Source organism: Eptesicus fuscus, chromosome 5, assembly GCF_027574615.1.
Source record: "Eptesicus fuscus isolate TK198812 chromosome 5, DD_ASM_mEF_20220401, whole genome shotgun sequence".
NCBI lineage: Eukaryota > Metazoa > Chordata > Mammalia > Chiroptera > Vespertilionidae > Eptesicus > Eptesicus fuscus.
In genome coordinates, this window is record NC_072477.1 from 11565231 (window position 1) to 11577678 (window position 12448).

The 12448-nt window shown below is 38.8% G+C and overlaps 1 protein-coding gene across 1 annotated transcript in view; it reads left to right on the forward strand.

Annotated features, from left to right (window-relative positions):
- The window catches only part of PTPN21 (protein tyrosine phosphatase non-receptor type 21), a 67772-nt gene that overhangs the window by 18302 nt on the left and 37022 nt on the right, over nucleotides 1–12448 (forward strand). Inside the window, exons 3-4 of the mRNA XM_054715845.1 lie at nucleotides 8054–8223; nucleotides 11736–11833. Coding sequence (XP_054571820.1) covers nucleotides 8054–8223; nucleotides 11736–11833 — 268 coding nt within the window. The remainder of the gene's footprint in view (nucleotides 1–8053; nucleotides 8224–11735; nucleotides 11834–12448) is intronic.

The following is a 12448-nucleotide window of genomic DNA, read 5'->3' on the forward strand; positions in this document are numbered from 1 at the left end:
ACACCCCAGGAGAGTTCCCTTCCGAGAGATTTTCCAAAGCAGTGTCTGGTTGCACTGCTGTCGGATGGACTTGGGGGCTTCTAGGGCCTCAACGTGCATCCAAACAAGGAAACCTGGGAGAACTAGCGAGCCCATTGTGATTCTTGCTGCCGCTCCTGATGAGCTGGGTCACTGGGATTCAGCTGCTGTGCCCACGGGTGTATTCCCACCTGTTACAGCAGTTCACACCAAAGAGTTTCCATGCTGCCACCTGGGAATTCCTGGCATGGGGACCAGGCGACTATACATTGTCCCATTTTTAATTCCTCTTTTGCAGGTCATGATTCTATCATATAACCTTTATTGTCTGCCTCTTCTCCCCCACTCCTCCCAGTATGACTTTTATTATGATATTCCTTGAATATAGGATGGTTGGCTATAGGATAATGAATAGTGGGTAACTCATATTATCCTTAATAGCAATACATATTTATGGTCAGTTCAACTATTCTACTTTTAAATATAATGAAAATAGCTAGTCTTATGTATTTTTTTTTAAATAGCACCTCTTGGAATAAAATGTGACTGGTATTATGGTACCTAAACAATTAAAAAATATTGAGTGTATATTTCTGAGTTATGTACCATCCATGACTTATTCGTCAGTGAGAACATAGTTTAAAAGGAAATTCATTAAAGCTGTAAGTGTGCCCTTTGTTAAATGGGACTTTATATCGTCAATAAAAAAGGGGATAATAGCCTTTTTGTATTAAAAAAGGAAATAATTTTACTGTTTTCTTGGAACATTTGTGTACATGGAAGAAGTGTTTACTGTAACTGAAAAACCACTTTGTAAATATGTGGAGAGAAGTGTTACTTCATGTACGATGAAACCATGATCTGCAAGTGTTGATTAATGAAGAAAACAGCATAGCTTTTAGTAACAGAAATCTAGGAGTTTCTTCATGTGTATCTGTTTAGTATTTTAACCACAAAAATAATTTACTTGATTTTGTAACCTTGAGATCTTTCATGGCAATACTAATTTAAGAACAGTGAAGTGACTGTATTTTTTTTTTTTTTTAGGGCAATGGAAAATATGTTGGGTAATATTCTTTCAGGCGATAGAAATTAACTTTGACTAGATTCTTTCTTAAAATGAATTAAGGCCCATATTCATTTAAAATGGATTTATCCTCTTTCTAATTCCCTTTATCTCTTTGTGGTCCTTCATGGTTACCACTTTCTGAGTCACATGAAACAGCTGTAATTTTGACCTGACAAAAGTGAATGTCAGAAAAATAAGCAGCTATTACTAAATATACTCATTTCAGCTCTTCTTTTCATTTTTACATTGTGTAGTTACCACTTCTAAGCATACTGCTCACACTGCTCAATACCTATGATAAACCAAGATAAAAAGAATACGTAACTAAGACTTGAATTCAGGAAAACATGAAACAGATTTTTCCTGTGAATTAATTGAAATTTTAAAACTGGAGTATGGGCCAAATTAGACTGAGGTTATCTCTCTCTTCACTCTCTTATCAATAAAAAGGGAACAGTGATGAATGATCTAAAACATTGACATTTGTGAATTAAGCTAATAAGCAAACCTGAAGAGGCCCAAGTTTAGAGATCTGAACAAAGAGAAATCTGTCTGATTCTGTTGGAATGGGATATAAGAAATGGCCCTGTAGTATAACAAACTAGACAGCTAAAATAATTAAAGCATGGGAGGCTTGGCTTACCCTCAGGTATGTGGGTCCTAAACAAATTGACCTTTTATGTGGTTGGTACAAGATGGAGCATGTCAGCCTTTGTATGGAAACTGTGCAGGAACATCTCAGTTATTTCTATCATTTTTGGGGCAGTAAAATGTATGTAATAACATTTTGCATTTAATCCTAGCTTAGTCTTTAAAAACATGTCAATATCATTTTAACTTTATAATTGAATATATTTCTGTGTAGCACTTAGTGGTATCTGACCTCCCATATATTTTGCTTGTCTTTCTTTCCCTACTGGAATGTAAGTGACATGGGTTGTGTTGTTTTCCTCAGTGTTGTGTCCCTATAAGGGTTTGACACATAGTAGGTGTTCAATCAGTATTCATTGAATGAATAGATGAATTTTTCTAAGTCCATTTTTCTTAGGAAGTACAATATATATTTTTTGAAGGACGTTCGCACTGTGTTTTGGGATCATTGGATTCTTCATAGCATCTTACTGTTCAAGATAATAAATAGAGACGATATGAGCAGTCATCTAGGTAGATAATGATCCCAATTCGTGCCTTGGACTTTTTAAAAATAAATCCCTGAAGTTGGCTTGTTATTGGACTCTTTTTCCTGGAAGTGAAATGTTACAACAGCAACAAAATCTGGTTATTTGAGGCCATCAGTTACTTGGGCTTCAGTTTAATAAAAGTTTCAGTGTAATTAGAAGATGAAGATACACTTTTGATTGTTATATTTCTGAGTCCTCATATGTGCTAGGGTATAGTGATATTGCATATTAATCACCTTCACTGCCTGGCCAAGGACACAAGAAAGTGGATTAAAATTAAACAGAAAAGGACAATATGTTGTCTGCTTTGAGGCAGTGTGACCACCATACTCACTGTTGAAAGGAAGAAGTACAATGCTCCATTATTTATGGCAGCCTCAGTGTAGAGCTAAGAGCTGGGCTTGAATTAGGTTAATACTTGTTAACCACCCTTGTTAGATGATCTCTGCCTGGGAAAGGCTTTATCGGGTGCTATCTCCTCTCATCTCGCTCCTGATGAAACGTCTGCTGACTTCTGCCTCGTCTAAGAAAAGCATCAGGATAAAATTATAGTTGCCATTTTATGTGGGATTAACCTGTATCAAACTCAGTGCATCAGTGGCTTAAAAAACCCTCCCGCTAATTTGTGTGTCCTTCTGCTCTGCCTTAAAAATAGTACAACTAACAAGGCTCTTAAAATAATTAGACAAGAAAGGACTTGGGGCTTAGGAAAGGGTTCACATTCTGGCAGGGTTTGGACCTGCTTATAACAATGGTGTGTCTTTAGACGACTGTGATTTGGGACACATTCTTCGACCTGAGCCCCAAAATTTGTTGTAGCTATGTTTTCTTCTGAACAAAAAAGCTTAGTTACCGAATCACTTTGTTCCCTGAGTAAATATGTGGGTTCATTTAAACCCTATTTATCGTGCCTGTAAAGAAGCCAACTTTTTTAACCGCATCACTTTTGTTTTTACTGTTGTTTACACAGCAGGCACAATTATCCATACAATTTTAGGAGAGTAGCTAGTAAAATTTTAAACAGCTTATGAAGAAATCCTTGAGCAACTTTAGGAAGACTACTGATATGTTTGTTTAGAACAAAATAGGAAAGAAAAGTATCCCACCGTGAAGAAATTTCACAAACACCTGTTGAGTGATAATGGAGAAGGATGCTGGAAGATTCCGAGGATGCTGGGAGATTCAGTGATTTAGAGGCTTCTCTTGGAGTGAGATTCCCCACAGGCCTAGTCAGCTTGCTTTGGTCATCAGTGAGAGCAGACAGGGCTGTGGGGCAAGGGAAGCCCCGTGGATTCTTACTAGGAAAGGTCCTGGGGAGTAAAGGAGTGATGGGAGGCATCACCTGAAAGCCAGTAATTACAGGCTGTTTCCTGGGAACATTTTAACTACAGCTAAAACCAAGCCCATAAACTCTACAGGACATGCATAGCCCAGGAGATTCGGATTCAAGGAAGAGAAGACACATGATTCTGGGAAACTATCCTAGACCAAGTAATGACTGGGAAGAGCCAACATTTAAGGCACATAGTGGGCCTGTCTGTACTCAGGTTTTTGTATGGAAAAAAAAAAAGTTCCTGGTATATCTTAACTTTAAATAAAGGAAGACCTAAGTATAGATATGAGGAAGCAGAAAAATCCAATTAACTCATGGCTAGCCTCATCTATTTCTGGCTCATTTTTTTCCTTAGACTGTTTCAAATGCACTGAATTTGACGTATTTAAAAATTTTAAAAAGTCTGTACTTTATTTTAGTTGTTAGTGTTTTTTTTTTTTTGTTTTGTTTTGTTTTAGTGTTTCTGTTCTTTTTTTTTTTTAAGGTATTTTCTTGATTTCAGAGAGGAAGGGAGAGGGAGAGACATACAAACATCAATGATGAGAGAGAATCATTGATCGGCTGCCTCCCTCAGGCCCCCCACCAGGGATCGAGCCTGCAACCTGGGCATGTGCCCTTGACTGGAATCAAACCCGGGACCCTTTAATCCGCAGGCTGATGCTCTATCCACTGAGCCAAATCAGCCAGGGCAGTGTTTCTGTTCTTTAAAAAAATCTTTTTTGAGATGAAATTCACATAAAAAATTAACCATTTAAAAAATAAACCATGTAGTGATTTAGTACATTCACAATACCTCCTCTATCTAGTTTCAAAACATTTCGTTACCCTGAATGGAAACCCTGTACCCGTTAATCAATTACTTTCCTTTCTTCCACACCCCCGCCCCCTCAAACCTTCAGTCTACTTTCTGTTTCTGTTGCTCAGGATTTATCTATTCTGAATATTTTGTTTAAATGGAATCATACAATATGTGACCTTTTGTATCTGGCTTCTTTCTCTTAGTATAATGTTTTTGCAAATCATCCATACTGTAGTATGTATCAGTGCTGCTTTTTTATGGCTGAATAATGTCCCATTCTTTGTATATTCCAAAATCTATTGATCCTTTCTTCGACTGATAGACATTTAAGTTGTTTCCATCTGCTGGCTATTGCAAATAGTCCTTCTATGAGCATGCTTGTACATGTATTTGAGTTCCTGTTTTCAGTTCTTTTGGTTATATATCTAGGAGTGGAATTGCTGGTTCATATGATGATTAATATGTTTAACTTTTGAGGAACCACCAAACTATTTTCCATTGTGGCTGAACTATTTTACATTCCCACTGGCAATGTATAAAGATTTCAGTTTCTTCACATCCAGTACCTCACTGTGGTTCTGAGTTATATTTGCCTAATGACTAATGATGGGAAGCTTGTTTCATATGCGCTTGGCCATTTGTATATGTTCTTTGGGAAAATATCTATTCAAGTCCTTTGCCCTTTTTAAAATTGAGTTGTCTTTTTGTTGTTGTTTAAAAGTTTTTTTTATATATTCTAGATACTAGATATGTGATTTGCAGATATCTTCTCCCATTCTATATAGTTTGCCTTTTTTACTTTCTTGATTTGGTCCTTTGATGCACATAGTTTTTAATTTTGATGAAGTGAAATGTATCTGTTTTTTCCTTTGTTGCTCAAGCTTTTTGTGTCTTTATCTAAGAATCTATTTTCAAGTCATGAAGATTTACCTCTATGTTTCCTGCTAAAGAGTTTATAGTTCTTATATTTAGGTTGTTGAACCAGTTTGAGTTACTTTTAATACATGGTGAGAAGTGTAGGGGCCTGACTTTAGTTTTCCTAGACCCGAGGTCGGCAAACTGCGGCTCGCGAGCCACATGCGGCTCTTTGGCCCCTCGAGTGTGGCTCTTCCACAAAATACCACGGCCTGGGCGAGTCTATTTTGAAGAAGTGGCGTTAGAAGAAGTTTAAGTTTAAAAAATTTGGCTCTCAAAAGAAATTTCCATCGTTGTACTGTTGCTATTTGGCTCTATTGACTAATGAGTTTGCTGACCACTGTTTAAATCTAGACTGCTTGTTGAAGAGACTGTTCTTTCTCCACTGAAGGGTCTTGGCACTCTTGTCGAAAATCAGTTGACCATAGATGTGTGGCTTCATTTCTGGACTCCATTCTGTAATAAGTCTCTTCTTATACCAATACCTTACTGTTCTGATTCAGGTAGCTTTGTAGTCAGTTTTCAAATCAGAAAGTGTGAGTCCTCCAACTTTGTTCTTTTTTTAATATTGTTTGGGCTATTTCATATGCATTTGAGAATTGGCTTTCCCATTTCTGTGAAAATGGCTGTTGGGCATTTTGATAGGGATTGCATTTGAATCTGTAGATCACTTTGGAGAGTCTTGCCATCTTAGCAGTATTAAATGTTCAATCCATTTACATGGTATGTCTTTCAATTTAATTTCTTTCAGCATTGTTTTATATTGTTCAGTACAGAAGCCTTTTCACCTCTATGGTTAAATTTATTTCTAGATGTTTATACTTCATTTTCTTTTTGAATTTTTCATCCCTGCTGTATAGAATCTATACTGATCTTTACTTGGAGATCTTATACCCTGCAATTTTGCTGAATTTATTAGCTCTGGTAGTATTGTTTTGGTGAGGGCATCTTTGGGATTTAAAAAAAATATGTTTTTATTGGTGTGTTTTTTTTTTTTTAGAGAAAGAGAAGGCAGATGGAGAGAGGGAAACATCGATCGGCTGCCTCCTGTATTGAACCTCCAATCCAGGCACCTGCCCTACCCAGGAATCGAACTGGCTACCACCAACTGAGCCACACAGGCCAGGGTGATATATAATATATATATATTTAATAATACAGGATCATGTCTCCAGTGTATAGAGATAGTTTTACTTCTTCCCAGTTTGGATGCCTTTATTTCATTTTCTTACCTGGAGAGAATTCTCGGTACAGTGGTGAACATAAGCATACTTGTCTTGTTCCTGATCTTAGGGGAAAAGGCTTCAGTTTTTCACTGTTGAGTTTGATGTTAGATGTGGGGTTTCTTAAATGCTCTTGAAAAATAAAATTTAATAAAGTACCTTTTGCATAAAAAATTAAATAGCATTAAAAAATTCAGTTCCTCAGCTGCACGAGCCACATTCCCAGCGCTCAGCAGCCACATGTGGCTAGTGGCTGCTGCATTGGAGAGTGCAGGCAGAGAATATTTTCCTCATCGTAGAAGGCTCTATTCGGTAGTGTTTCTGTAGAGCCTAGGACAAGGAGCGAGTTTTGTAATGACCTTGACCGTAAATTGATTGGGAAGAGGTAAATATTAGCAGTGGCCAGAGGCTGTCCTTTCAACGCTTAAGTGCATTAATGCCCTTTCAGGTTGACCATGCCCAGGGCTAGTATTGATTTACCTGAACAGTTTCCTTACACAGCAAGTGAGATCTAAATGTCTGGGCATTAAAAAAAAAACACCTGTGGGTAACTTAAATAACTTAAAATTACAAGTTATTTTACTGCTTTAGGTATAACTTTTCGTGTGTGTGTGTGTGTGTGTGTGTGTGTGTGTGTGAGAGAGAGAGAGAGAGAGAGAGAAGAGAGAGAGAGAGAGAGAACCTCCATGGCCTACAGTTGCTTTAAGTTTGTATCTAATAAACTTCTGGAGGCAAAGAGGAGTTGCAGTTATGCAATTGCATTAGTATTATTAGAATTTAGAATATCTACAGAGACTTATTTATTTATAGAAGCCAAATGGGAGAGTAGCGAAAGGTTGGATGAGCGTTGTCTCTTCAGAATTCTACAAGGTAGCCTAGCCGGTGTGTGGCTTAGTTGGTTGAGCATCCTCCCATGCACTACAAGGTTGTCAGTTTGATTCCCAGTCAGGGCACAAGCCCGGGTATCGATGTTCCTATCTCTCTCTTCCTTTCCCTTCCTCTCTCTGAACTAAAAAAAAAAAAAAAAAAAAAATATATATATATATATATGTATGTATGTGTGTATATATATATATGTATGTATGTATATATAAAGAATTTTACTAGGTAGAGCCCCAGTTATGTTTATTATAAAATATTAATTATAATAAATTTAGTATTTCTATATTTTTTAGCATATGGATTTTGGTTAAAAACTGTATGTAAAACTTCATAGCACCCACTACCTTCTGCTGTCTAGGCCAGGAAGGCACTTTTTTAGTGCAGGGTTGAAGCAATAGTCTGCAAGAGTAATTGACTTCTCACCTTTTTCCCCTGAATACAAGTACCTAGCTATAGGTAGGTCCTGACTCTTTTTTTTTTTCCCCCCCTTCAGGTTTTGCTCTTGTCCCTTTCTGAGAAGTGAAACACTAGGAGATTGCTGTCACTTGGTCCCAGGTCATGGGTTAGAGCAGTTAAAGTATAGAGACCCTGTGGTACATTTCTGCCTCCTTCAGTGACCTTCCCTCTTTCCAGATCACGTACTTCAGCCTCTGGTACTACAACAAGCAGAACCAGCGCCGGTGGGTGGATTTGGAAAAGCCGCTGAAGAAGCAGCTGGATAAATACGCCTTGGAGCCCACCGTCTCCTTCGGAGTGGTGTTCTATGTGCCTTCCGTGTCCCAGCTGCAGCAGGAGGTCACCAGGTGAGGAGTCCATGCTCTGTTTTTCAGGAAAGGATCCTGTGTGATTGGAAAAGTGAAAGGAAGGTTGCAGTCAGGAGATCAGGCTGACCTTTGCCCTCCCGCCCCACATTTTCAGCCACAGTGTTACGTGGAGGTTCTGGTATGCGGTGTGTCAGAATGCCTTACTGCCTTTGCATGAGTTATGGCTTCACTAGGCACAAAGGAGTGATTAAGGGGAAAACATTGTTACCCTGGCTGTGAACTCTTCTCGTAGTGATGTCACTTTTAGTGTGTTTGTTGATTTGTTTCCGACCTTTCTAACAATGAAAGGAGGGAGGGGAAAAAATTAGTCACAGAATCTGTGTTCCTTCTTCAAGAAAGTGTACAGCAGGGTTCTCACAATTCTTTGACTCCAGTGGCTGTGTGGGGTAGAGACGTGGGAGGGGGAGAGGGAGAGGCGGGAGGTGTTGAAGGTCCAAAAATGTTGGCTAATATGTGCCCTTCCCCCTCCCCCTCTCCTTCTTCCTTCCCCTCTCCGCTCTCCCTCTTTCTAAAGCAATAAAAACATGTTTAAAAAAATAGGAGTATTTTAGTCATAAAATCATGGTACAATGAGGACATTTTTTCATTTTAACAGAATGGAAATGATGACATTTGTATATTACAAAGGTCACCCATCATAGAAGGTAGATTAGAGGTGGCAAGACTGTAGGCAGGAGACCAGTTGGTAATGTAGACGCCATAATCTGGGCATTAGTGTAGAATGTGGACCTGAACAAAGGCATTAGCTGTGGGAAGGGCTGAGAGAGAACAGGTCCTGTAGATTCAACCAGTATGATTACACATTAATTGGGTGTAGCAGAACCCGATAGATACTAGTAAGTTGCAGCAGTAAGGATTAAATATGGCTATATATAACAAAAGCCCTTAATACCTTTGCCTTCTCCCGTGGAAGAAGTCCAGAGGTCGGCCCTGCAGAGCTTCTAGGACAGCTCCACCAAGTCTGCAAGGACCGATGCTCTGTCTCTCACTGTCCCACCATCCTCAGCGTGTTGGTGTTCTTCCCATTCACTACGTAACCTCGGAGCCAAAGGATCCTGGAGACCACCGAGCTGTTGCATTCACATTCCAGGGAGCAGAAGCGTAAACCTGGCTCTCCTCTCAGCAAGTCATGCTGCTTTAAGGGGCCTTTCCCAGTTCCTCAGCCACACTCGCCACATTAAAAAAAAAAATAAATATATATATATTTTATTGATTTCTTACAGAGAGGAAGGGGAAGAGATAGAGAGTTAGAAACAACGATGAGAGAGAAACGTCCATCAGCTGCCTCCTGCACACCTCCTTCTGGGGATGTGCCCGCAACCAAGGTACATGCCCTTGGCAGGAATCGAACCTGGGACCTTTCAGTCCACAGGCAGACGCTCTATCCACTGAGCCAAACCGGTTAGGGCTCTCGCCACATTTTAAGTGTGGCTAATGGCTACCCTCTGGGACAGCACAGATATATACCATTTTCACCACCGAAGAACGTTCTGTTAGACAGCACTGCTCTCTACATCTAGCAGTTAGCTCACAGGAGAAGAGATGAACATATCACATGTCCCCATGAGAGTACAGTCAGGCAAACCGAGAATGTGGAAAATGCTACGCAATCAATCACATCATTTTGTCTATAAGTAACATGAAAATAAAGAGGAGGCATTTTTTTTTCTAAAATTAAGAGAAATTTAGAAATAATCAAATGTAATCTGTGGACTTTGTTGGGATCCTGATTTAAAAAACAACAACTGTGAAAAGACTGTTGACGGAATCACAAAAATTGTACATGGACTGGCTATTGGCTAGTGTTAAGGCATTATTAGTCATTTATTTTGTTGGGTATGTTAAAAGTGTGTGTGTGTTTAAGCTGACCTTTTAGGGATATATACTGAAGTATTTGCTATGATACATCTGGGATTTGCTATAAAACACTCAGGGTCAGAGAGGGGAGAGCATAGAGGAGACATGGCAGGCATAAAGTTGGCGACTGGTGAGGCTGCATGGGAAGGCTATGGGAGTTTTTGTACTTATTGTCTGTATATCTTTTAAAATTTCTATAATAAAACTTAAATATATAAACTTAAAATGTCTGTACATTAGCCTTCTATTACTAACCTAAGAAAAACAGGTGAAGACTACCTCACTGCATATTATTTAAAATTTCTGTTGTGCAAGATGAGGCACCTGATCTATTATAATTATTTAATGTAATATTTTTGTGTAAAAATACTTTATATTGGAAAGTTGACAAGTTGATAAGGCTTTAGGTAATATTTTTATTTGATCAGCATATTTGGCTTTTGGGCAAGTTTATGGAATGCTTGCTTTAGAATTAACATGTGCAGTCTTTTTCATGGCTTGGTTTAGACAGTTTTGAATTCAGGTTTGCATGCTACATTTTACCAAGGCATTACTTCTCTAGACCGTGTTGGCAGAGAGTGGATCTTCATTTCACATCAGGTCCCCAGCATCTCGAACAGTGCATGATGCAGAGTAGGTCCTAGTAATCACCGGTTAAAGAGGGTAAATCAACGGGAGGCAGAACAAATCTGCACTGTAGAGCTTTACCAAAATGGAGAAGTGATAACATACTGTTGGTGACTGGCTTAAAGTAGATGGATTACTGATAACAATCTTAATAGTTACGGTTTCTTGAGTGCCAGCTGTGTTCTAGTACTGTGCTAAAAGCTTTAAATTCTATTCCTTGAATACGTTCAACCTTGTGAAGGGATGATAGCATTCCCATTTGGCCAGTGACAATTTAACTCGTAGATTATGACTTGCTCAGATTCCTGCAGAATGCTAGATCGGAGAGCTGGAATGCAGCCTAGGTCTGCACACACACACACACACACACACACACACACACACACACACACTGAAGCTTGCGCTGGTAACCAGTGCCCCGAATATTGAAAGTGTAATAATAAGTAAACTCATTTTACAAGAATATTAAGAAAGCATTTAGCAGCTATGCTCTTAGGGATTTCATCCAAAAAAAGTTTCAATATAAACCTGGTCTGAAATATCAGGAACCGTTTTCTTCTGGGTTTATTTTCCAGGGCTCGGGAACTTCCGCCAGAGTAAGCAAAGTCTTGTGTCACCAAGGTACTAGTCAGAGTGTTTAAAGTAAAGATTGCCGATGGTGTCTCTCTCCAGCTAACAAGGACAATACTAGTATGTAGGGACTGTCCAATGGGGCATAAGATAGATGACCAGTTGTCTTCTACATGGTTACGGCTTCGAAATAACTGCAGTTAAGGAGAAGTAACTCAATAAATTGATTACATTGTGTGTGTGTGTGTGTGTGTGTGTGTGTGTGTGTGTGTACACGTACGGTCCAGGATGCTCTTGTCTTTCTTTGAAACCATCCGGGTTAAGGTTTTAGTTGACTAGTTTATGCTCCTCTAATAAATTATGGTAAAATGCATTGTCTCAATTGGAGCTAATGTTGGTGTTAACTTTTTAAAATTGACTTTTTTTTTTTTTTGTAGGTATCAGTATTATCTGCAGCTGAAGAAAGATATCTTGGAAGGAAACATTCCGTGTACATTAGAACAAGCAATTCAACTAGCAGGCTTGGCTGTTCAAGGTAAATGATGACAACTGATACTGTACCTGACCTGTCAGATTAAAACTGTTATAACGAAAACAGCAATGACTTCTTAAAGTAACGGGCTTTCTATAGTAGTGTAAGTATGTTGGTGAAATGTTACTCTGTTACCGAAGGGGCTTCCCTGTGGGAAGAATGAATGTGGGTTCTCTAATGAAAGGAGACTTCTGGAAGGATAAACATGTTCTCATATGTCAACAGAGAAACAGAGGAAAAAAATACACACACAGAGCATTTGCATGCTATGTATTCCTCTTGATTTGCTGCCAGCTAATATTTTAGGAAGAAAGATCAGCCAAACAGGGAGGTGGATGAGGTTATGACCACTTCTACCTTACGCATACGTCACTTGTTTGGTTTCCTAAACAGTGTTCCTGGATTACAGAGCATCGTCAGTCATAACAGGTCAAGTTTGCATTTCACGGGTAGTTTTTTGGATTGCTTAATTCTGTCATTTTTCCTGTGCCCAATTGATATGCATGTACACGGATATACAGTATATACCTTCTGATGGGCCATTGTTTCATATGATAACTGGCATTTAATCTTGGGAATTGAAATTTAGTCAGAAGAATTATTAATAAAATTCTTCAG